Here is a 26,032-nt window from a genome sequence, read left to right on the forward strand (position 1 = left end):
GTGGCCAGCGGGGCAGGGGCGTGGCCAGCTGGGCAGGGGCGTGGCCAGCGGTAATGGACATAATTCGATCGGAGTGACCTGTGGGCAGATTTTCAAGTTTGGAGGCAATGGAGTTTTTAATCATGAAGCCAACTCCTGAAAGGTGTCTTTGGGTTTGGGTTTGCCTGACCAGTAGAGTGTGCAGCCAGCACCATGTTCTTTAAGGCTGCCCCTTCCTCATGAACACGAACTTCACTGAGAGCAGCAGTGTCAATGTTGAGCCGTGACAGTTCGTGGGCAATTAGAGCACAACGACGCTCAGGACGTCCACTCTCCCCAGTATCAAGTGTGGTTCTGATGTTCCAACATGCCAGTGTTAGTTTGAGCACACCTTTGCAGGTAGGTGTATCCTTTGGATTCTCTGCTTTTGTTTGACCACATGGAAGATGCTGGTTGGCCGCGGTTCTCCAACCGGGTGTGGATCTGACCTTGTTTAGGCCACCTTTGCTAGGCCCTCTCCGTGTGGAGCAAGCAGTGCTGTCCTTAAAAAAGGCTGCTTGGTCGTTCAGGATGCAACTCCACGAGACTGTCATTTTGTTCTTTGGGGTTTTTTCCTGGTTTTCTGGTTTCCTTTTTGAGCTCTGTGGTGCTAGGGAGAAAAAACTGGAAACAAATCAAACTGAAGGGATTTGCTGAGTTGCTTTGCAGAGAAGTGCCACCTTCAGAGGATGCACAAATCCACCAGGAAGTCAACGAAGGAGCTGTGGAAAGTGCAGCAGAGTGCAGGGAGCAGCCACTGTCCCAGCTCCCTGGTTTTGGGGGCGTTAGTCCACCTACGGAAAGGAAAAAAGCCTCCCCGTCTTGTTTTCAGCCCTGCAGAGGAATGTCACGTTCCAGAATTTCGGAGGGATTTGTGTGTGTCCTGTGCTGGCAGCTGCGTGTCTTGGGAGGCCATGGAGTGACATACATTGGGGGGACATGGGGGGACAAGGGGAGAACATGGGGGAACAAGGGGAGGACATGGGGGGGACACGGGGAGGACATGGGGGGACATCAGGGGGACAGGGGGGTACATCGGGGGGACATGGGGAGGGCATGAGGGAGATGGGGTGGACATGGGGGATGTAGGGGACATGGGGGAAACTTGGGGTGGACACTGAGGACATGGGAAGGATATGGGGGGACATGGGACGTCCAGGGAAGTCCGAGAGGGCCCAGGGGGGTCCAGAGGGGTCCAAAGCATTTTGGGGAGTCCAGGAGGGTTCAAGTTGGTCCAGAAGGGTCCAGGGGTTTTCCCTGGGGGTATGAGGGGGGGGTCCATGAGGGCCCTAGGAGGATTCAAGGTGGTCCAGGAATGTTCAGGAGAGTCCAGAAGGGTTCAGGGGGTTTTAAGGGAGTGGACTGGGGGTCTCAGGCGGGTTTGAGAGGGGTCCAGGGGGCTTCAGGGGGTTTGGAGGGGTCCACGGGAGTCCAAGTGTGATTCAAGAGGGTCCAAGGGGTCCAAGGTTTTTGGGAGTGTCAAGGGGGGGTGGAGGGTGGTGCAAGGTGGTCCAAGAGAGTTGAGGAAAGTCCAAGGGGGATTCAGGAGGGTCCAGGGGAGTTCAGGAGGGTCCAAAGGGATCCAGGAGAAGTCAGAGAGGAATGAGGGGGGTCTCACAGTGGATGAAGGTGGTAAGGTGGGTCTCAGAGGAGTCACAGGGAGGTAAGGGGAGGTAAGAGTGGTCAGGGGGTGCCTGGGGCACTCAGGGATCCCCATTGCCCACAGCCCAGCAATGTCGGCCCTCGGGAACCTCCCTTGGGGACCCCCGGCGCCCAAAATGTCGGCCCTCGGCAACCCCCCTTGGGGACCCCCGGCGCCCAAAATGTCGGCCCTCGGCAACCCCCCTTGGGGACCCCCGGCGCCCAAAATGTCGGCCCTCGGCAACCCCCCTTGGGGACCCCCGGCGCCCAAAATGTCGGCCCTCGGCAACCCCCCTTGGGGACCCCCGGCGCCCAAAATGTCGGCCCTCGGCAACCCCCCTTGGGGACCCCCGTTGCCCAAAATGTCGGCCCTCGGGAACCCCCCTTGGGGACCCCCGGCGCCCAAAATATCGGCCCTCGGCAACCCCCCTTGGGGACCCCCGGCGCCCAAAATGTCGGCCCTCGGGAACCCCCCCCCTTGGAGACCCCCGGCGCCCGAGGGCTCCCCCCTCGGCAACCCCCCCTTGGGGACCCCCGGCGCCCGAGGTGTCGCCCCTCGGCAAGCCCCCCTTGGGGACCCCCGGCGGGCATTGTTGGTGGTGGGGGCTGGAGTGCGCTGCAGTTCCCGGCCGTGTCCGCCAGGCGGCGCCAGCGAGGCAGAGGGGCCGGCCGAGGGCGGGATTCGAACCGTCGTTTGGGTAGAGGGAGCTCCGTCGGTACTGCGCTCTCTGCTGCCCGGGAGCGCCATCCCGTGTGCGTTCATGGCGCTGTTTTCCCGCACCTGCCGCAGCCGGTGCCGCGGGAGCGCGCGGGGAACATCCCGCCGCCGGTGCGGCTGCTCCAGAGGCGTTCCTGGAGCGCGGCGCCGGCACCATCGCCCGCTGCGCCGCCGCCAAGATCGTGAGTGCCGGGGCCGCGGGGCAGGGGCTGGGCTGGGCTGGGCCTCAGTGGCACTCCATGCACGGACAAATACTCTGCGTGCAGCTCGGTGGGTGCTTTCCCGTCCTGGGGGAAGGCTTTGCGGCGCCTCGTTTTATTTTGCAGGCAATACAATACAATAGGAACGCAAATACATGGAAAAAGGAAAGAAGTAAAAAAGAATAAGTCCCTCCTGCCCCCCGGAGGAATCCCGAGGCTGCCGGGACACGGCCCCGGCGGGAGCAGCGCGGGCGGCGGCGCCGAGCTCGGCTCTGCCGGGCGGGGGTCCCGGGGGGCTCCGCTCCGGCCCCAGCGACAAACAGCGCAAACTGGAGCCGAGCGAGGAAGTGGCTGAGCAGCGAGAAGCCGCAAGGTCCCAGCGCTGGAAGCCCACGTGGAGCACGAGAGACTCGGCCGTGGCAAAGGAGGCGAGTTACTGTCTGGGGAAAGTAGCCTGTGATTCTTCCTGCATCAAATACTCTCAAATTTCTGCGGATTTCGGTGATTTAGAGGAGTTCTTTATTTACAGCATTGCAGTAAATGTTTCCGTAAGCGTTTCCCGTTTATATTTACCCAGAAGACTCCTTATCTACCGGCAACACAGTAGCTTTTATTGCCGTGTTTCAGAATAGCCCTGTAGGTCTCTGCAGGTGTTTGGGGTCCTCGGGGGATCCTGCAGGACCCCCTAGAACCCTGGTGGTTTCTGGGGCGTTCCTGCTGATTCCTGGGGGTCCATTGTGGTGCTGGGGGTCCCTGGAGGACTCTGGGGGTCCTTATGTGTCCAGGAGTGTCCCATGAGGGTCCCAGTGCGTGTTTGGGTTCCCTTGGGTGTTCTGGGAGTGCTGGGGGTTCCTTAAGATTTCTGGTGGTGTCCCTGGCGATCCCCTTTCTTTTGGGGCTCCCTTTGGGGTCCCTGTAGGTCTTTGGGGATCCCTTTAGTCCTGGGGATTGTTGCTGTTTTTCTGTGTCCCTGGAGGTCCCTGGGGTTCTTTGGAGTTCCCTGGGGCTCCCCTGAGTGCCACAAGTCCCTGTAAATCTCTGGGGTGTCTCTGGCGGTCCCTGTGAGTGTTGAGGGTCCTTGTCGGTCCAGAAGTGTTCCATGGGGGTCTCTGGGGGTCTTGGGTGTCCCTGGATGTTGGGGGACTTTGGGGTTCATTGGGGTCCTTGGAGGTCCTTGGGTGTCTCTTTAAGGTCCAGAGGGTCTTGGGGGGGTGGGGTGGGGGGGTGTCTCTGCAGATCGCTGGGGGGCCCTGGGTGTCCATGAAGGTGTTTGTAGTTCCCTGGGGGTCCCCTGATTGCCAGGAATCCCTTTAGAACCCTGAAGGATCCCTGGGCTCTCAGGAGATATCTGAGGGTCCCCGAGGTTGTGAGGAGTCCCTGAGGGGTCTTTGGGGTTCCTTGTGGGTCCATGGGTATCCCATGGGGGTCCCTGGGGGTGGTGGTGTTCTCTGGGAGTCTCTTGGGGGTTCCTGGAGGTGCTGTAAAGTCTCTGTAGATCCCTGGGTGTCCCTGAGGGTCTCCTGGGTGCCGGCAGACCCTGGAGTTCCCCGGGGTTTTCTGGGGGGTCCATGTGGATGCCTTTGCATATCTGGGAGTGTTGGACGTACTAGGGTGTTTCCGTAGGACGCTGTAGATCTCTAGAGGCCTCTTGGGGTCCCCGTAGTTTTCTTGGGGTCCCTGTGGGTGCCTTTGGGTCCCTAAAGGTGTTGGGGGGATCCTTGTGGGGGTTCTTGTAAGTCTCTGGGTATCCCTTTATTTTCTCGAGGTTTCTGGTGGTTCCCCTGGTCCCTGGAGGTCCCTTGGGCATCCCTGGAGGTCCCGGGGTCTTTGTAGTTCCCTGGCCCTCCCCTGAGTGCTGGGAAGACCCTGTAGATCCCAGGGTGTCCCCGGAGGTGTTTGGGGTCTCTGGCGTTCCTTGTGGATCCACGGATGTCCCATGAGGGTTCCTGGGGATGGTGGAAGTCCCTGCGGGTCTCTTGGGGGTTCCTGGAGGTGCTGAGGGTCCGGATAGATCTCTGGGGTCCCTTTAATTCTTGGTGGTCTCTGGGACTGCTCTGCGTGCTGGGTTCCCTCTGGGTCTCTGCGGGTTCTTGGGGTCCCTTTTGTTCCCTGGGGGCCCTTGTGTGTCCCTTTGGGTCCCTGGGGTTGGTGTTCCTGGGGGTCTCTTGGGTGCCGCTGTAGATGCCTGAGGGTCCCTGGGGGTCCCTTGAGAGCCGGGAGACCCTGGAGTTCCCTGGGTGTTTCTTGGGGCCCCTGTTGTTCCCTGGGGGTTCCCGTGTGTCCCTTTGGATCTCTGGGGGTGTTGGGGGTCCTTGGGGGCTCCTGTAGGACCCTTTAGGTACCTGGAGGTCTCGGGGATCTGAGTTGCATCTTCTGGACACTGCACAATCTTATAGTGAAGGAGTGAAAGGCCAATGAGGTGTTCAGCACATTAAGCTGCATTCTTTTAAACTACAAATCAGAGTTTTCCCCTTCAGTAGATGAAGAATTTAATTTTTAGTGTATACAGGGTTTTGTTGGTGTGGGGTTTTTTTATTTACCCATTGTAATGTGCTTGTCAGGTACACAAAAGGTCGGGAATGAACAACACAATTGCAACGAGAAATCATTTGTAATCAACAGCTTGCACTTTACATGTCTTCGAAATTGGTCTGTGCCCCTTGCAGTGTTACAGCCTCTGACAGTGAATCACGTTAGCAGAGGAAGAAGTGCTTTGTGTGAGCTGTAGTTTCCCTCTCCCTGCAGCCTTTCCAGCAGCTTTTCTTCAGGGCCCGCTCTGTTCTGTGTGCCATCAACTCGTGTGACAATCTGTGGGAGGGGCCGGTGCGATGCGCTCAGCACAGTCTGGCAAATGAATTTCAACCATCGGCCCTGCTGTCGATGGAGGGGGGGGGAAGTGACAAACGAAGGTTGGAGAAAGTGTCTTTGCTGTATCTCCCATACATGGGCTCTACTTGCACTGTCTTTAATATCTCAATGGTCTGCAATAGACAGGCTTTTGGGTGTAAATTTACTGTTCATCCATTGCCCTTCAGGTTGGACTCCATGACAGAAATGCACAAGGCTCATCGGCAGCAATGTGAGAAACGTCAGCAAAGCCGAGAGGACTCTGCCAAGGCAATGAAAGATTAGAAGAGTCTTTGGGGGTACTGGTGAACAGTGTAAGTTTTTGCAGGAAATGCGAGGGAATGTCCAAGACTTGCTTGAGTGTTTCAGAGAAAAGGTAAGGATGCAAAAACATTCATCTCTTTAAAAAAAAGAGTCTGGTAGTACCTGCCAAAGAGCACATTTTCCTCTGTTTTCAAACCCTGAGAACATACTACTCTTCTAAAGGTTTGGTCATTCGAGGGTTGAAAAGAACTTCTCATCATGCTGAGCTGGTTGTCAGAAACTTCACAGTGTACGAGGTCAGTGACTTTAGATTGCCTAAAAACTTGCAGATTTTCTGTCTAGAGGACTTTGGTAGATACTCTGGCATTTCAAGTTTACTCAGATGCTGCTTTTTACTTTTGTTGGATGTCAGGTTAGCAAAAATAAGGGCTGAACTATGATCTTGTTAGTTTCTGGAATGTTTTGTGTACACAGTGACAGACTTTTGTCTTCTGTATTATTATAGACTTCCTTCTGCCAGGCGTCACTTGGTATTACTCTGCTCTGAGGGAGAAGAGTTGTACAAGTAAAGTGGCTGTTCAGAGACACCCAGACTTGAAAATATCCTTCTTTCATGTGCATGTCCAACTCAAAAACATAATTAGTTTTTTCTCAAGATTTTCACAATGGTTGGATTACTTACTTTGTGGTAAATATTGTAGGAGCTCCTGAATATATTACCCATTTCTGTATTTATATATATATATATTAGGCACACACAGGAGGGGTGGAATTCAGTTGGCAGTACATGGGCTGTTTCTCTGTTGTCTTCTGACTTGAATACAGTAGCACAGTAGCTTCTAAATATAGAACCTGTCGGAATGACCAAGCAGTTTAAGCTGCTGTTTGCCCAGCTCGGTGGGTGTGGGAGGGGAACAGAAAAGCATTCTGGGTGTTAATGGGGTAGATATTAATTGTCCAGTGTCCCTGGAATTGGGAGAGACCAGTCTGCAGTCCTGTAAAGTGAAGACTGTGTTGTGAACAAACCTGGGAAGTGTGAACCAGTTAGTTCATCCAAGTGATTGATTAGTGTGACTAATTAGTTGCCATTGATTGTTCACTGAGGAAGCCACACTCCTGAGTCTGACAGATTTTGTATAACCAGGAAAACATATTATTAAGAAGTTGTGTAACAATTTCAGTTCGGTTTGAAGGAGGGTTTTTGGCCTACCTAGCTCCACTAGTAAATAAATCAATCCCAGCCATTTGACAGCAAATTAACGAGCCTGGTTGTTAAATTAGCAGCAGCTGCAGTTGCTTTCCTACAACATACCCTTGCTTTGCTGGTAGTTGGTTTTTAAGGATTCTACACTTGGAAACTTTCTCACCCTTCCTGTACCTCACCTGGCATTCCAGTCCGTTGAACTTGTAAGATGTGACTTCTGTCATCTCCTGCTTTTTAGGGGCATTCACAGAGTTTTGCTGTTTCAGGAGGAGGCTGTTGCTGTATTTGTCTGCACAGTGAGCTGCAAAAGCAGGAGCTGATGGGTCAGTCCAGCTGGAGCATTTCATTTATTGTGACATTATTTGGCCAGATCCTGTTTGGAATTCAGTGCTTTCAGCACGACAAAGGTACCATCAGATTCAGAACCAGCAGCCCACGGGACACCACAAGGTTTTCTAAAATGGAGGTGGGAGGAGGAGGGAAAAATCAAGTAATCATTGTCAGTTTTTATTTCAATGGGATGCAGTAGGATGGTGAATTGTTGTTGTCTTTTGAGCGTAGAGCTGAATTGCCTTCAGCTGTTTGGTAAAACCTGTGCCCCTGACTGCTTCATATTTAGTGTTGCTGTTATTATTTATAATATATATAATTATAATATATACATAAGCATATAAAATGTGTATGTATACGTGTAATAATATGTGTATATATGTATGTATATATACATATATGAACACATATCTTTAAATATGGTATTTTGAAGGTGTTCTGAATATTAGAATCACTTTGCCCATTGGTGAGGCACAGCAGAGAGTGTCATGCACAGCTGTTAATGCAGAGTTGATTAACAAGCACTGGTAAGGTCAAATCCTCTGTGATATCTTTTTTTCCCCCTAACTAAGAATATGGAGCAGAAGATGCTTGCATGACTTCCTTCAGGAGCAATTACTGTCAAAATTATGCTTTCTGAGAAGGCCAGTGAGTGGTAAGGTGTTTGTGCATTTGGAATGCAGGAATGTGCAGTGGATACAGAAAGACTGAATTGTTCCGAGCCTACTTTGGCAGCACAAGTGATGAACTGTCACTTTACCTCCAAAAGCAGATTATCAAAACACACTCTGTGTCCAAGATGTGGGCTGTAGGTTAAAATTCCCCCTGTGATCTAAATGTTTAGGGAGCTTTCTGCTTTCCTCTTACACTGCTTACAGTGAAAGTGGACAAAAAACCTCTGAAAAACACTGAATTTAAGGTATTGACTAAATAAAACAGGGAATGAGGCCTGTAACTTTATAGTAGTCAGTGAAATTGTCAGCAACTCAAAAACCACAGTATTGATTAAAGGCTTCTAATTCTTGTGTTTTACTTTTGAGTGGATTCATATGTCTGAATACATCACTGTTTGGGTTTTTTGTTTGACAATTAGAGAATACCACTAGGGATGCTTTGAAAAAAGTCTCATTAAACTTTTCAGTGCTAGAATTTTCTTTACATATTTAAGAGAAGCAGCTGTATTTATATGGTAAACTACAGTAAAACTGGTATTTTTTAATTATTATTTCTGTTTTCAAAATTGTCTTAAATTCTGAATATAGACGTCCAGTGCTGGCATATCTTTCTCTGTGCTTTTTTCTCCAAAAGAAAGGTGTACATGTACATATTTTAGGTTGGTGTAGAGTAGCTTCAGTTTTAGTCCCTGGAGCCCAGCTGATCCCACAAAGAGCTAATACTTCTTTCCAGCTGATATCTCCTCTGCTGTGTATATCAGTCTCAGCAAGCTGAAATGGCTCTGTAGCCATAATCTCAGAATCTTGTATTTTACTGAAGGAAGTTTGTTAATAGCTGCTGAGTTGCATGCTAAGTTACATCAGGAAACAATTCCTGATTATCTTTTGTTTTGAATAAAACTGTAATTCTGGATGGTTGGCAGCAGTGAAATCTGTGAGCTAAAAGGCTGGCAGACTGTGGAGTGATGAGCATTCCTCTCAGGTAAGAGGGATATGGCCCAAGTGTTCATGCCAAAAGAACTTGCCTTTCCAAATGAAGAGATGGTGAAAAGCTCTGGTTTGCATTTGAATATTTATAATGGTCTAATTTTAACTTGTCCCAGGAAATGAATTTTTGCAACAGTGACTAGTGAACCTGCTATTTAATGGCAGGACTGTTCTAGTATTACCTATTTTTGTCAGAGTTGCTGCTAAAATTTAGTCCACAAAAAAAAAAAAGTGACAGGTCTGACCTGACTTACCTGTGTATCATTTAAGGTTATACTTAATACATAAGTTGCACCAATTGTATTGTTTTAGTTATAGTGATTGTCTAGAGAAACATTTGACTGATTTGAGTTCCAGTTGGCATAACATGGTTATGCAGGACTTGGTTCAATTTCAGTAATAATATTTCAGCATATGCTAATAAGAGTTAGAGCAAAACAATAGCTGCTGGTTTCAGGAGGATGGATTCATGGGTGATTTTTTCAGTGTATACAGTGGGGTTATTTTCTCATTTAAGTATAGAATACTTCTACTTTCTTGTTTAAAGATTGAGGAAACTGTGGGGTCTGAGAATTGTAAACCCTTATAGAACATGTAACGCACTTGGTAGAGAAAGCAAAAGAACTGGAAAGACTTATTGCACACTCTGAAATGGTTGTCTTGCTGTGCAGGCTCAGTCAGTCTACAGAAGTTGCTTTCAGAATGCTCTTGTTCTGGTTGACAGCTGCCAACATTAAATGCTGCACTTCCCACACTTTGGCAGTGCAGATGGTGCAGACGAGGCAAAGGAAAGAGTTTGTGCTGCTGGAGCAGCCACAGCGTTCTGCTTTGCCATAGGAGGCACCCAGAGGCTGGGCAGCCCAAGGGGTCGGTGTTACGGAGTGTGTTGTGTTTATACAGTTCCCTCTGATTCTGCTTTGCCATAGGAGGCACCCCCGAGGCTGGGCAGCCCAAGGGGTCGGTGTTACGGAGTGTGTTGTGTTTATACAGTTCCCTCTGATTCTGCTTTGCCACAGGAGGCACCCCCGAGGCTGGGCAGCCCAAGGGGTCGGTGTTACGGAGTGTGTTGTGTTTATACAGTTCCCTCTGATTCTGCTTTGCCATAGGAGGCACCCCCGAGGCTGGGCAGCCCAAGGGGTCGGTGTTACGGAGTGTGTTGTGTTTATACAGTTCCCTCTGATTCTGCTTTGCCACAGGAGGCACCCCCGAGGCTGGGCAGCCCAAGGGGTCGGTGTTACGGAGTGTGTTGTGTTTATACAGTTCCCTCTGATTCTGCTTTGCCACAGGAGGCACCCCCGAGGCTGGGCAGCCCAAGGGGTCGGTGTTACGGAGTGTGTTGTGTTTATACAGTTCCCTCTGATTCTGCTTTGCCATAGGAGGCACCCAGAGGCTGGGCAGCCCAAGGGGTCGGTGTTACGGAGTGTGTTGTGTTTATACAGTTCCCTCTGATTCTGCTTTGCCATAGGAGGCACCCCCGAGGCTGGGCAGCCCAAGGGGTCGGTGTTACGGAGTGTGTTGTGTTTATACAGTTCCCTCTGATTCTGCTTTGCCACAGGAGGCACCCAGAGGCTGGGCAGCCCAAGGGGTCGGTGTTACGGAGTGTGTTGTGTTTATACAGTTCCCTCTGATTCTGCTTTGCCACAGGAGGCACCCAGAGGCTGGGCAGCCCAAGGGGTCGGTGTTACGGAGTGTGTTGTGTTTATACAGATGCCTCTGATTGACGCCCCTGAGCCCGCCATGCACCAGCTGTACAAACACGAGCTGCCCGCCTTGTCCAAAGACGACAAGATGATGTTAAAGATGAATCTTCGGAGTTTTCAAGCCATTCAAGTCAGGCCATCTTGAAGGTTTTTATTATTCCTTAAACAACCTTGTTTACTTAGTATGATCTAATTGAAATGTAAATCTTTAACATGTGACTGTTTTAAAAGTCTCTCCTTACTCTTGGAATAGGTAGCAGCATGTTTAGATGAAAGTTCTGTAATCTGTTTTGTTTTAAACTCCAAACCACTCTAACTCTGACTTCATCTCTCCTCTCTGTTTCTCTTAACTATATTTTCTCTTTCCTAGCACTGAATGTATATGCATGGTGTCAGTGGAAATAGTGGTAGCATTTGAGCCCCCATTTTCATCTTATGTCAGGCCTTTTTTAAAAATTTATTTTAACCTCCTTGAATCTATAAATGTCATTTAATGTCTGCAGTTAACTCTGTACAAAGTCATGAAGCACTGGACTACACTTCTGTCTAATGCTCTGTTTTGTAGCCAGCATGAGTATTTCATTTCAGACACTTGACTGGTAAAGCTAAAGAACTGGAAGACTAATCAGACTAATACAAAGAGACCCTGTATAAAATGCACTTTAAGATTAGCCAAACTCCTGCTTACTGTGAGTTTCTGAATGGGTATTCTTACTGAGGAGGTTTCTTGTAGTGGTAACTCTTCAGTATGTGAAACTCGTGAGAGTTACAAATGTTAACTTGGGTGGCAATAGATGTGGTTTTAGGTAGGCCTTTTGGTAGGGCTCTGTTTAGCAGGTGGTCCTAGTAGATTAGGAGGGGCAGGTGTCACCTGACTTGAGCAACCAAAGAAATGTTTCATTCCAGGTACTGGGATATAAGTACAGTAGAGTAGGAGGAGTTCTCCCAGTCCCTCCTGGCTGCTGGTCTGGGACAGATGTGTTGTGTTGCTGTCCTGGGCCAGCCCCAGCACCACCTGCTGCTGGGATCTCACGAGAGTGAAATGTTTGTGCTTCATTTTCTCCCTGCTTGGGTCTGTCCCTCAGGGGATTGAGTTCTCTTGGGTGATTTGTAGCTAGAATGGTGGGATTTCTGTGTTCAACTGGGAGTGGGGAGTTACTGTTTGTTTCTGACTTGTGTAGATGTGTGTTATATTGTAGTTTACTTTTAATTTTCTCTTTTCTGTATAAATACATAAACTTGTTTTAAGTTTCCATTTTTTCCCCTTTTCTCAGTGGGGCGAGGTATATTCTGACTCTGTGTTGGGCAGTTGGCATTTTGCCAGCTCAACCTACCACAGTTTCCCAGATGAGGTTTTATTCAGTACATTAAAAATAAAGAAGACAGGTAAAATATCCTAGTAATTGGAGCCCTCCTTATGCTTTGGAGAGCTTCCCATTTTTAAAAATGGCTTTCTTGTCTGCCCTATTTGCTGATGTAAAATCCTATAATAGAAGCCATTTCCTATTCTGTCACAGTGGGTCCAGAAATGAAATCTTGGTAATACCATTAGCTAGAATTTACCAAGGATGATAAAGTGTTGGGGTGGCAGAGTTGGTTGTTCCTTTACCAGAGTGGTTTGCAGGCACATTCTTTGAGGCCTGTATGTGAAACCCCAGAAATCATGTGCAGGCCTTGCAGTTTTACCGTGAAAGTGCTGTTGTGAGAACTAGAAACTGAATGTACTAGAAATGTTGTTCCTAGAAGCTTCGATTGGATTCTTTTAGACTGAAATTTAATGGGGGTGTGGGAATAGTTTCATGGCCAGGGTTGGGCTTTACAGACAGCTCTTACATAGTATGTGGTAGTTTTGAGAAGGCTCTCAGTAGTTTTGGTATAGAATTGGAACACTGACATAGATGGTCATTAGTACCTGTAATGATGAATTGGTAAATAGATTTAGTCAGAACATGTGAATTTACTCCTGAAGTTTGGATAGGCTGTTTTTTAAATGTTAATGTGTCAGTGGGTGGACTTGAGCACTGGCTGGCATTCCATCCAGTGTTTAAAATTTACCTGGGAAGAAGGAACTGGAAACACTCTTGCCAGCTGGCTGCTGATTTAACTGTGTTTTCTATAACCAGGGACATCTGGAAAGATAACCACAGCTTGAAGAGGAGCGAAGATGATTTATCTTCCTGTAGACTTTCATGTGTTTTAAACTTCAGGCAATCTAAAGCATATGAACTTAGAAACTCAATGAAACTCTGAAATGCTGTGTTCTTACTCCAGTCACTCTTCCCTGCCTTTCTGTTAATTTTCTTTTCAAAAGATGCATGGTGAATATGTAAGGAGAACTTTTTGTCTTAGAAGAGTCAATCTAAGCAATTTCCATTAAAACTGTTTACTTTTGTGTAATTTGGCACTGTTGTGAGATGGACAAGAGTGAGGTCTGGTGAAAACTATTTGACATTTAAGGGGAAGTTTTCCCAAACTCCACTGCTTTCTGTTTTAACATCTGCACTTGATGAATTCAGGCTTCTGTTTTTTTTTTTTTTTTGAAAACTTTGACTTTTTACTTCAATTTACACTTAGCTTAAAAGTAGGTAACAGGCTCTTATGAAACTGCCTCCAGCACATTTATGGAATCATGAGTAGGCATTTTAATTTTCATCGATGTAATTTTACAGGTAAAGCACTGATGGCACCAAATCTTGATCCTTTTGGGCGAGACAGAGCGACCTATCAAGAACAAGTCAAGCATCGAACTGCAGAAAGAGAGGCTGGAAGGTAAGAGGATGAGATTTCTTGTCCTTTGAGGAGTCTTTGCCTGCTTACATGATGATACAACTGTCCTGTGTGACATACTGACACTTCTGCTGGTATGCTGGGCAGAGGTGTTCTTATACATCCCAACTTACCATGCAAGTGTACAAAACAAGGCACAATTGCAGGATACTGGTTTAATATCACTAAAATAAGCTTACCTGGTCTCTGCTGGTTTATTTTCCTTCTATTGTTTGAGGCAGCAATGTAGTGGAGTATTTGAGGTGGTGACATAGTGTCAGTTCTTTCAGCCTGACTTTCCTTGAATTAAAAGCTAGGACAAGCTTGGGTGCGTGCATTCATTGTTTAGGTGGGAAGAAAGAAGTGAGAGCTGGTTTATCTTTTTCAGAGCTCGCTGTAGACAAGCAAGAGAGCAAACTGGGAAGATGGCAGATCACCTTGAAGGCCTTTCCAGCGATGATGAGGAAACGTCAACAGATATCACAAACTTCAACTTGGAGCGAGGTTAGAAAAGCTACTTAGGCTTTATCATGAAGTGGTTCGGGTTGGAAGAAACCTTAAAGCTCCTCTAGTTCCAAACCCCTGCCATGGGCAGGGACACCTCCCACTATCCCAGATTGTTCCAAGTCGCATCCAAACTGACCTTGGACACTTCCAGCAGTGAGTCAGCCACAGCTTCTCTGGGCACCTGTGCCAGGGCCTCCCACCCTCACAGGGAAGAATTTGTTCCCAGTATCCCATCTAACCCTGCTCGCTGTCAGTGAGAAGCCATTTCCCCTTGTCCTGTCACTACATGCTCTTCTAAATAGTCTGTATCCTTCTTTCTTGTGGACTCCCTTCAGGTACTGTAAGGCCACAGTTAGGTCAGCCTGAAGCCTTCTCTTCTCCAGACTGAGCAATCCCAATTCTCACAGCCTTACAGAACAAAATACCGAGTCTTTGGCAGGAAAAAAAAGAATAAGATTCAAATGTAATCCTGTCTCTATATGTCATCATATTTTAGAGAAAGTTTAGGAGCTGTTCATTCCTGAGACTGAAGTGTGACCAGAACAGTCTCTTTCACCAGCTTGGTGCAGCTTGCAGCCAACTGAATGCTCCATTTTAGTGTGATTCTTTTTATTTAATGTAGATGTTATTTCACTGGTAGGCAGTAGTCTCTGGGACCTTCAGTAAGTCTTCCTTCTAGTGTGTAACAAGGTTTATTGTTCTTGAAATGCCTGTTTGTGTTGCCTGGGAAATTTTGAAAACTTTAGTGCTTTAGAAACTTTTTTTGGTTACTTGGAAGTATTTTGTGGAGTTTTGCATGAGATTCTAGCAATGCAATGACAGAAATTTTGTAGAGTCTTGTTACAGCCTGGCAAAGTTTGCTGATGATAGAAAACAATGTTGAATACAAACATTGCAGAAAAATCTTGTGGCACAATTACCATTCTCTTTGATTAAAGAGTTTAACCAGATTAGAAGAAAGGAGGAGGAGGAGAGCAGCAAGCATCAGATACATAGAATTTCTTGTGTTGCATTTGAGGAGGGACTGAGCAGTTCTGATTGCTTCAAGGCGAAGAATATGAGATGATGTGAGTACTGGGGATCATAAAATTAAGTGATAGGAGAGGTTTAAAATAAAAAGGTCACTTCCCACAGAGAAGGTAATAAATGTCAAAGTCATTGCTGTAGGTAGCTGTAGAGACTGAAAATATGAACAGATTAGAAAGCAGTTAGATGAACTGTCTAGTTGTCAGCTCCTTTGGAAGTGCAGTTTTCACCTCTTTAGTTGCTGGCTGATTTACTGAAATTGTGGGTGCAGGGAGAGCTTTTTGATAAACAGAGCAACTGTTTAGAGTTGTTAGGTGCTATAATTATCTTTGCTAAATTAAATTATCTAGATTAAAACTCAGTGTGGCTAAATTCCTCTTGGTAATTTGGCACTTCCATGTGTGCAAAAGCGTTTTGTAGGAGTTTCTTCAGTTTCTCAGTAGGTACAGTATTTTTAAAACCTTTTGTTAATCATTCATAATGGTCATGTTAGTCCAGAAACAGCAGTGAGCTCTGTGGAACAGAGGGGTGCACTTGGGACCTGCCAGCTTTATATTTATTGTCTTTTCTTGATCCCAATATGAACAGTGTGGTTATATGACAAAGTCTCCTGTTCCCTCAGCTCTTTCTCTACCTGCCGTGTGTACCAGTTGTGTTCGTTATGTACAGGTTGCTGCTGTAACTGAACAACTGTTGCTGCAGCAAATATGACTGATCAAAATGAAACTAACCCTGGGAAGTAGAAAAGATGAAAGGAAAATTATATGTAGAGAAAAAGGTCTGGACCGTAAATCAGAACTGTAAATAAAAGAAAAACAGTAAAGAAGGTGCTAAGGGATTATGATCATTGCCCAGTGCTAACAGGCATGTTCTGGGCAGGAGTTTAGCACGGTGTCTGCTCTGTCTGAGCTGCCATTTCCGTTGTCTTATCTGAGATGCCTTCCTGTGTTTGCATTTGGCTCATCAAAGATGTAAGATAATTTGGATTAGAAGGGACCTGGAGATGAGCTGTTCAAAGCTCCCATGCACGAGGCCAGCATGGAAGTTCAGTCCACTCTGAATACAGAACAATTCATCATCACTCGGGCATCTGGTAAATGAAGATCATTTAATGAAGTATTTGAAGTAAGACAGTCTGTTGGAGAGTACTCATGTGCTCATGGTTCTATTGCTTTGTGTATTTGAGGCAGAAGTAACAACTTTTAAAGGTGGTGTTTTTTGGTTTGGTTTATAGGAGTTAGCTTATGTCAGGGAGCATCAAAGAATGTCTTGAAAGAGGTATTACAGGAAATAAGTAATTAACTTCTTGCTTCTTTTCTCCCCTGCCAGATCGTATATTGAAAGAATCCAGCAAAGTTTTTGATGATGTTTTGGAAAGCTTTTACTCAATTGATTGTATTAAGTCACAGTTTGAAGCTTGGTGCTCCAAGTACTTTGCTTCTTATAAGGATGCTTATGTTGGCCTCTGCTTACCAAAGCTGTTAACCCTTTAATCAGACTTAAGCTGCTTATCTGGACTCCTCTGGAGGTGAGGTCCTCTTCAGGTAGCTTCTGCTGAAGGTGTGTTCTTGGGCTGAAGTTTAAAACAGGCACCTCTCTTGGGGCAGAGCTTTTGTGGAGTTTGTGGACTTCCAGCAGGCCAGAGTTCAATTCAGCACATACCACTGTCAGCCAGAAAGGTCCAACAACATAAATAAATGTGTCCTGGCCCATGGCAGTGAGTTGGAACTAGGTGATCTTTAAGATCCCTTCCAACCTGAAGCGTTCTGTGGTTCTGTGGAAATGCATTTAGGCTCTACAATACTTCAGAGAAAATTGTGACTAGATATGCTGTGTCTTCAGAAGTTGAACTAAGAAGCCTGTTCTTATGTTGAGTTGCAACCGAAGTCTCTAGGTTATATATCTTCCTTTCTGTCAACTTGTCAGGACCCGCTCCTGGGAAGGGAGACAGGGGTAACCTGGATCACAACATTTTAAAGATAAAGAACATGCAAACAACCCAAAAGAAAAATAACCAGCATAACTTTTCAGTCTTGCTGTTACTTCATGTTCTCAAAGGACAATGAGAACCAGTCATAGCAGCTGTAGAAGCCTTTATCGGTTTCATTTTTTCTGCTGGCAGACGTCTGCAAAAAAGGACACATCTGGCCGCTGTGGACTGGTTAAACAGGTTTGTGGTGGGGCTGAGGGGACCCCAGTGTTGGACTGCTGGGGGCAGCTGCCCTCAGGGGGTGATTGATGCTATTCCGTTTCTGATTCACGGTCCTTACTGCTGTATTTTGACTATGTTCTCTGAATGGCCTTGCTTAAATTCTGTTAGTTCTTCAGAGGGATACAGGGGTTTGTTAACATCAACCGGTCTGGGGTATTCCAAATTGATGTAATTCACAATTTTTCATTGCAAGCTTTTAATTTTTTATTTCCTCATTTTGTAATGTTGAAGCAACAGATTTATTTTCCCCCGAACTGCTTCACGTTCATCAGTCGACTGTGGGAGTTCTTTTCCTAATTGCTCCTGTAATTCCTTTATCTGCACCTTAAAAGGGCTCGAGCACTGCAGGGATGGCCCCAACTGCCCATCAGGGGTATAATGCAAAAGTCAAAAGCCCGCAAAGTTTCTTAGAATGCATAAATCATTAACCGTTTCAGTCTCTGACACCCCTGCACCTTCATGCCCTGTGGAACTCTGGCTGGCAGTATCCCAGTCTCCCTCCTAGTCTGCATTACCCAGTTACCAGGTGGGGAGCAAGGGAAAAGCAGACATTGCTGCAGCCCAGTATCCTGGCCCATGTTCGTTCTGCAGCCTGCATGTTGTGCTTGCATGAGCTGCCACCAGGACAAACAGTTCAGGTACCTTTTGACTCCTGCTCTCTTCTTTTTTTTTTTTTCAGAAGTGTTTTCTTAACTGCTAAGAGAAATTTTTTAAAAGGGAGTTTTCTGTCACCTCTGCTCTGATTGCAGAGGGAGGGAAGCGTGAGTCCTCTTCAGAGGGAATCCAGAGTATTTAATTAATTTGTTAATTTATTATGATTTACTTCATTAATCAAACCAGGGAACATCTGAAATATATCCTCATTAAATTTAAAACCGTTTCTGCACATTGTCCCTTCTGCCTTGTCATTTCTCAGTGAGTTTCCAGGCTGACAAAACAAAACTCAGGTTAGTTAGAGACATGGTACAGAATTCTCAAGTCTAACTGTGTTCCCTCCTGACTGTTGCTGGTCCTGGTAAGCACTTTGTTAAGTTAGAAAAAATACAAGGTGCTCATAAAGAGATGTTTTGAATCCAGAAAGTATAATTTTGTAGTTCTGCACAATTGAACTGTAATTCCCACTTGTACCCTGATCTCTGGGGTTTTCTTTTTGGTGTAAGTACAAGTTAAAATCTGTGGGGCAACAACTGTGAAAACAATCAGGTTTCTGCTATTTTAGGTTTTCATTCTATCGGTGACTGTGGGCTAAGAGAGTGAATTGGTTCATCTGGTTGAGTGTTTTAGAGTTTGTTTTGTGAGTGTATGATCCTTGCATACGTGTTGCTTCTTGTATGTGTTGACTCAAATCTCTTTTTAGGTATCTAACTCAAATTCTTTTATTAGGGCAAGTGTCGAGATTTTGAAACAATGTTGTGGTTTGAATCCTTTGCTGTTTTACGGCTGTGAAGAGCAGGAGCAAGTGAAAGATGATGCTGAGATTTCACTGTTGCCTACCATTGTAGAGCGAGTTGTTCTTCCTAAATTAACAGGTATAGGTTTGGAAAATGGTGGGGAAGGGATTGTGGAATCTCGTGCTTGTTTGTGCTTTCAGATTTTACTGATTTGTAAATAAATGAATGATCAATACCTGTATTTGAGTATGTTCAAGGTGGGGTAATTCTTTACTCTCTTACAGTGATTTCAGAAAATATCTGGGATCCTTTTTCTACCACACAGACATGTAGAGTGGTGGCAATTGTACAGAAACCAGTAGATGGATACCCCTCAGTGGTGAATGCAGAAAACAAAAACACACAAGTGAGTTGGGTTTTTACATAAGTTAAGGAATTTGAATATATTTTTACTATACTTAATGCTGGAAAACAGAGGAAGAAAGAGAAGTTTTCAGTTTATTTGATGCTCGGCAGCTTGGTTGTGAACAGTCAAGTATGGTGATAGATTAAGAGAAGGAACTCAGTGAAACCTCCCCAAAATAGATACTGGAGATAAAAAGATACACCAAATGTAAGACTTGTTGGTCTCCAGTTTTGCTTTAAGGGTCTGCTACAAATACTGTGTTTTCTTTCTTAAGATCTCTGCAATCTTTTCAAATGCGGTGCCTGGAAATTGGGTAGTTTTACTTTGCCTTCTGTGAGTGCAGCAACTGATGTTAAGAGTTCAGGCTTTAATGGAACCTGTCAAAGTTCAGATGTTTTCATTATTACAGGCTTCTTCCTTTAAGACTGTATGTGTGCTTAAATATGTGTGCCCTTACTGTTGGGCTCACAAATGTTCTTTATTGTTTTAAAAATCAATTTCTGATTTTTAACTACTAAGCAGTGCCTTGGACATCTAAAAATAAAATGATCTGTTTCAGATGCTTTTGAAGGCATTATTGCTAAGAATGAGGAGAACACTAGATGCTGATGTATTCATGCCCTTCTATCCAAAAAAGTAAGTTGACTTTCAACTATGGTGTTAGATTTTCCTTAGCAAGTTGCTGCCTTCTGTCCACAGTTAACAGGGTTTTTCCCAGTGTGGTTCAGTGCCTGGATACAGGACATCTTTTTGTTATCCTCCTGGTAGAATTTAGCAAAGACAAGAAGGATGGAAGGGAGTATTTATGGAAATGAATTGTGTGCTGGAAACCAGCAAATTGCAGACAGAGATGTGGTCTTGGTTGCTCATTAAGAAATCTCTTTACTTTGCAGCATCTTAGAAAACAAGAACTCTGGTCCATATTTGTTTTTCCAACGTCAGTTTTGGTCCTCTGGTAAGGTGAGTAAATACATCTGGTAAATGGTCTGAGACAGTGTAGCAATAAAATACTTCTCAAATTTGTGGAAAAGGGTAGATGGAAGCTGCTGTAATCTCTAAATGAGGATCCTTAGTCTTTGGTAATGCACTGTGAGGGAGACTGTATTCTGAATAGGTTTGCAAGATATTTTAAAATATTAAATATTTTTTAAATGTTTGATGTGTTTGATCAACTTTCTGGTTTCAGTAAGTCTTGAAATGCCTATTTTCAGTTATTAGGAAACTTTCTCCAGTGGTATGGGATCCTTTCAAATCAAACTCTCCAGGAGCTGTCCATAGATGGGCTGCTGAACAGGCACATCCTTATGGCTTTTCAAAACTCAGAGTATGGAGAGGACAGCATGAAGAAGGCTCAAAGTGTAAGTAAAATCAAACAATGTTTAAAATCACAGATTGCAATTAAAGGAAAATGTGGTTAAAACTTGAAGTTGCCTATGAAATCTCGGGTTTGGTATTTCAAAAGTTGTAGTGTCAGTGAAAAAGAGATTTTGTATTTTTTAACACACAAACTAAAGAAAGAAACTTCTCTGGCTTATACCTGTATTTCGTGTAGGTATTTTGTGGGTTTCAGTGTCACACTGCTTGGATTTCGGATACTTTTTTGGTAGTTCTCTCATTTTTTCACTCAGTTGGGTCTTGTCACCTCAGTCTCAGCCGGCAGATTTCCCCAATCATGTTACATAGTTTGTAAGAATTTTCTTACATTGTATTTAACTTTCTTTTCCTGTTCTGCCTGGGTAATTGCTTGCTTTCCTAACAGTGGTTCAGTAATCTAAGAGGAGACAAGACTATTTCCCAGCTAGAAAACTCCTGTAGATACCTTGCTCACCTGGCTGATACAATTTACAGACACAGCATTGGTTGCTCTGATGTAGAGAAGAGAAATGCAAGGTAATTACCTTGAGTTAAAGCAATTGCAGTTCTTGTCATTTGTTTTATTTTGCCTGTACATGCAAACATGAGTAACTGTCTCCATCCTGTGGAGTGTCTTTGGAAACTTCTTTAAAAGGAGACTTCCAAAATGTTACCGTGTGGTACATGGGGATATTTTTAAAGTGTCTGGACACAGCACCTCCTGGAAATACTGAAACACTGATGATACCTGTTGTACCACTGCTCAGTGTCACAGACTCTTATGGGGGTTTGTAAAATGGAAGGAGAGGGACTTTTTATATGGGCAGATCATGTCCACTCAAGGGGCAATGGTTCTAAACTGCAAGAGGAGATATTTAGGTTGGATTTTAGGAAGACATTCTTCCCTGTGAGGGTGGTGAGGCACTGGCACAGGTTGCCCAGGGAAGCTGTGGCTGCCCCATCCTTTTAAGTGTCCAAGGTCAGGTTGGATGGGGCTCGAAGCAACCTGGGCTATGGAAGGTGTCCCTTCCAAACAAAACCACCTTTTATTCTGCCAAATTTTGCAGCTACTGCATGTGGACTATTTCACCCTGTGAGCCCTGCTGATTCCTGCATAATGGCTTCTGAATTGCAAACTGTCTTTCCTATACAGTACAAACCTTCTGATTTCATTTACACAACCAGCTGGATGAACTTTTTGGCCTTAGATCCAAGAGTCACTTTGCTTGAGTCCCATAATCAGCTTAATTAGAAGTTCAGATTAGACACATCACTGCTGGCCTGTAATGGTTTGGCAACAGCACAGGAATAAAGAATCTTCCAGTCTTGTTATACTCTTGTGTATCAGTGTAGCAATTTGTGTGTGAAGTTCATTGAAATTTTTGAACTCTCTCTTTTGGTAGTCTGTGTCTAGGTTTGAAAGAACCTTTTTTACCAGGTGTAAGTACAAACTTGGTAAAAGTTTGTATTGGGAGAGAAACATGCAGTTAGCCTTATTTTCATGGGAAGTTCTAATTTAATTTCTGTCTTCTGTCCTGCCTTTTCCCAGCATTAAACAAATCTGCTGCTGTTGCCCTAATTAAGCAACTCTAATAAATCTGAGGCAGGAATATTTATGATATGGCTTTCATGACGTAGCCTTCTGTTGGGATATTAATCCATGTCATTGATTGTTCTACCCCTTTACTGACTTCTCCTCCCTCCTTTTAGGGAGCACATCCAGCAGGTCATAAAGCTCCTGGCGAGTACCCGAGCCCTGGATCACGCCGTGACAGTTGCAAATGATCACAATGTGAAAGAGGTAAAGATTTTAATAGAGGGAAAAGAGACTTTTCCCACAACTCATTTTGAGCTTTAAAACCATTCCTGATGTGTAATTTATGTACATATGTAAAGTTTCTTAAACTGTATAGTATTGATCTTTGTTTCAATATGAAGTGCATTCTTATAGACAGCACCCTGAAAAATAAAAATCATTGACTTCATTTAAAACAAAAATGGAATCCCAAGATTTTCATCTTTCCAGAAGCCACCTTTTTCTCCAAGTTTCTCAAAATCTTGTTTACAAGAGTACTTTGTGCCCATGCTCAGTAGTCCTGTACTGCTGTTAATTGCTCCATGGTTACATGGCATGTGTACAATATACTTTGTGTAATACACTGTATGCATTTATTTATAACATCATGTTGCTTTCACACTGGGTATAAAGATGTATTGTTGCATTAAGCTTTTCATTTGCTAAAAATTACTTATTTTGACAATAAAATGATCGTACTGTTGGTCAAAGGAACTGGTAAAACATTCAACTGTGTGAAAATTGTGAGCTCAAAAGTACACACATTGGAATGGAACCTGACCTTTAAGAAGCAGCTGGGCTGCACTCCAAGTGGAGCAGGTAAAAGTGGTTTGCATTCAGAATATCAACTCAGAAGACTGTTTTTGAAAAGGGAACTCCAAACTCAATGCTGAATTATTTTAATACAGTCAAAGAATGAGAACTTGTGCTGATGGTGCACGTGTAGACGGCAGCACTTCCTGAAGTCCAGACACGTAAGTTGCTCAAATCCACTTTGTGTCCCATTTTGGGGTGGGGGGGTTGTGGTGGTTTTCAGGGTTTTGTTGGTTGGTTTTCTAATGTAATCCATGGAACCTGCTTCTTCAGATTAGTGTGGCTAAAGATATCAAGAAGAATGAAGGTGAAAAAAGCTTGGAGGTATTTATATTTTAGTAAATATTCAAATGTTACACTTCCCACTAAATACCATATAAGAATGTTCTTTTAAAAAAACAAGGATCAAAGGTAAATGTAAAGAAACAAGAAAACATTTTTTAAAAATCTGTTGATTTATATCCGAACAGTAGTGACTTGGTCTTGGGGTCCAAGGCATGGGGCAGCTGTAACAGCCTTGGGTTAAGAACTATTTCCGTTTGTGCCCTAATTATTTTTAGGGTAGTTATAGCAATTTGCATAATGAGTGCCATTTATGCTCATTTGATGGTTTAAATGAGGATGTAAAAACATCCCATTTGTAACATGCACAGTTCCTTTGGACAGCGGACAGTGTTTTTTCTGAACTCTTGGGATTGATGGAGTACGCTCAGAAATGCCTGCTCTGAAAAGTTGTTTCAATAAACTCATCTGGTGAAGGAGTTGTTGGGGCTGCAACTCGGGAAGCTTTGTTCCTTTAGGAAGGGAGCAAAGGCAATTCCGTGGGTGCCGGCCGACTTTCCACATGTCAGCCCAAAAAGCTGCTGGTGCTGGCAGCAAACAGTCTGTGTGGGGGAGGTAAAGGCCGGGCGGCTCCTGCCTGGCACTGCTTGTGGCAGCAATTCATGGGGATGTTCTATTCTGAAGGTCGCGTTTGAATTTTGGAGGTGGGCTCCAGGAAGAAAATGACTTTATTTTTATTTGGAAATGTCAAAACCAGGATTTTGCTGAAGCTAAAGCAACGAGACCAAGGTAGGAATAGAGTTTTGGGGGAATTTCGGAGCTTTCCTGCCATTCCATTTGGTTTTGGGAAGTTTCATAGCCCGGAGGAGAGGCAGGGATGATGAGTGCCAGGTGTACAGAGGCTCACAAAAGAACTCGTTAGTTTTTAAGCACTGGGCAAAGACCTCAATGTGCGTTCATTGTTCATTGTCTTATCTCAGAAGTTCTTAAGCACCTTTGGAGTTTTAGCAAAACACCGTAAACCCTTGGTAAAAAGCCCTGTCTTTTGTCAGAAGAGGGATGAAGGCATTAAAGCCAGACAAAAACAGTCGTTTGCCGCTTGGTCCCTGGGCGTGGTACCTCCAGTTCTCTGTATAGTTCTGTGTAACTTGTGAAGTGTTGTGTCTCCTGTCTTTGTCCTGGCAGAATGGGGGAAAGAGGTCTCCTTGTGTATGACTAATAGCCTAAAGCTTTTGAGATATTTTCGTAAGACAGGACTGAATGCACTTCGAATAAAGTGGTAGGTCTGCAAAAGTATCTTCTGGTGGATAAAACTTTAAAATTTTCTAGTTGTGAAACGTGTTGTTTCATTTTACCTTACACAGCTGTCGTCGCAGAGGAAGTGTTCACATATATTATTCTTAAATAATTTAACACATAAGTAGTCACAGTATGTAAAAGAGTAAGTATTCTTGAAGACATGAGAAAGTCAGCAAGCTGAGAAGCATTTAAGACACTTACACGGATTCTTTACCCGAGTTAGCCCTGGATAACATTTCAGTAGTAGCTGTCGTCCAAAGAAAATGCAGTAAAATACAAGCCAGTCGTGTTTGGAAGTGAGGTACGTTTGTGTTGGTTTGTGGGGGTCCCTGAGAGGGAGATGTGGGCCCTGTGTGTCACTGCGGGCTCTGGGGGGGTCTCTCACAGGACAGGGGGTGCCCGATCCTCAAATAGCACTGGGAATAGCCCTGGGAATGTCACCTCCGTGTCCCTGGGCAGGGCTTGTGGAGAGCTGGGGTTTGGGGAGGGTCCTGCGGGGTGGGGATGTGACTTTTGGGGTGTTTGGGGACACCCAGGCACGGTTCGGGGAGTGGGTCCTAATGGAGGGGGTGTTGGATTTGGGGGCGTCCCAGGATTGGGTTTTGGGTGATCTGTGGCGTGCCCCCAAACAATATGTGGGATGCCCAGATCCGTGGGGTGCCCAGCACAGTCTATGGGGTGCCCACTGGAGTTATAGGATGCCCAGACCATTAAGGTGCCCAGAATGCCCATGGGGTGTCTTATTATTTATGAGGTGCCCATTAGAGTTTTGGGGTTACCCCAAACCATATATGGGGTGCCCAGACCCTTGGGGTGCCCCAGCACATCCTGTGGGGTGCCTGAGAGAGTTGTGGGGTGCCTGTTTGAGTTATGGGGTTCCCAGCACTATGGAGTGACCATTTGAGTTACAGGGTGCCCAGACCCACGGGGTACCCCAGAAAATTTATGGGTGAGTATGGAGGGGACCCCATGGGGGGTCTGCGGGGGAACCCCACGGGTTTGTATGGGGGGAACACTGCGGAGAAGTCTGTGGGGACTTCATGGATGGGAGAGGACGACACTTAAAGGGGCTGTGGGGAAAAACGCACGGGTGGGACTGTGATTTAAAGAAAATCTAGATATTAATGGTAAAGCAAAATTTTATTACGGCTTGCCCATGGCTGGAGTCACGCAGGGAGCTCATACCTAAACAAAGTACGTGTCTACCGTGTAAAAAAATGGGGTGATTTTTATACAGGTGGTTTCAAATATCTATTACAGACAGTTATTTGTTTAACACAGATTTTCTAATATAAGAATTTTATAGAAGATAATTTAAACAAAAGCTGTTCGGACTGCCCATTTACCCAGGTTTCTGCCCTCCTGCTGTGTTGACGAGGTGTTAACAGCCTTCTCTTATCAGCTCTTTATTCAAGCAAGCCAACTGAATCCAATTCCAATCCACCTAATTCCCTTCCATCCAAACCCTTTCTACCCCACCCATTCGACCCCATCCCATTCCAATCCCATCCCACCCCATCTCATTCGACCCCACCCCACCCCATTCCATCCTATCCCAAGCCCATCCCCATTGTCCCAGCCCCACTATCCCAATCCCACTGTCCCCCGGCTGCACGGGCAGTCGGTCCCTGTGCCGCGCTCGCGCTGCCAGCGCCTGGCCGGGGGGTCCCGCGCCTTCCCCCGCATCCACATCCTCTCCCGCGCCCGGAGCCGCACCGCGGTGAGTGCGGACAGGGGACGGGACCGGGGACAGGGGCGGGACGGGGGCACAGGGGAAGAGAGAGGGGCAGTGGGTGCGATAGAGGGGACAGAGGAGAT

At 45.6% G+C, this 26,032-nt stretch overlaps 1 protein-coding gene across 1 annotated transcript; it reads left to right on the forward strand.

The window, feature by feature from the left end:
• Positions 1-3,103: 3,103 nt before the first annotated feature.
• LOC139677818 (PAX3- and PAX7-binding protein 1-like) lies at positions 3,104-22,530 on the forward strand. Its single transcript, XM_071568125.1, is given in 16 exon segments — positions 3,104-3,125; positions 5,613-5,984; positions 7,159-7,299; positions 10,591-10,730; positions 13,253-13,352; positions 13,738-13,853; positions 16,212-16,361; positions 16,364-16,410; positions 18,478-18,519; positions 18,521-18,623; positions 18,770-18,891; positions 19,451-19,527; positions 19,785-19,851; positions 20,103-20,249; positions 20,651-20,781; positions 21,955-22,530. Coding segments are annotated over 12 exon segments (1,239 nt in total). The 5' UTR covers positions 3,104-3,125; positions 5,613-5,984; positions 7,159-7,299; positions 10,591-10,730; positions 13,253-13,263; the 3' UTR covers positions 22,103-22,530.
• The last annotated feature ends 3,502 nt before the right edge of the window (positions 22,531-26,032 follow it).

Source organism: Pithys albifrons, chromosome 1, assembly GCF_047495875.1.
Source record: "Pithys albifrons albifrons isolate INPA30051 chromosome 1, PitAlb_v1, whole genome shotgun sequence".
NCBI lineage: Eukaryota > Metazoa > Chordata > Aves > Passeriformes > Thamnophilidae > Pithys > Pithys albifrons.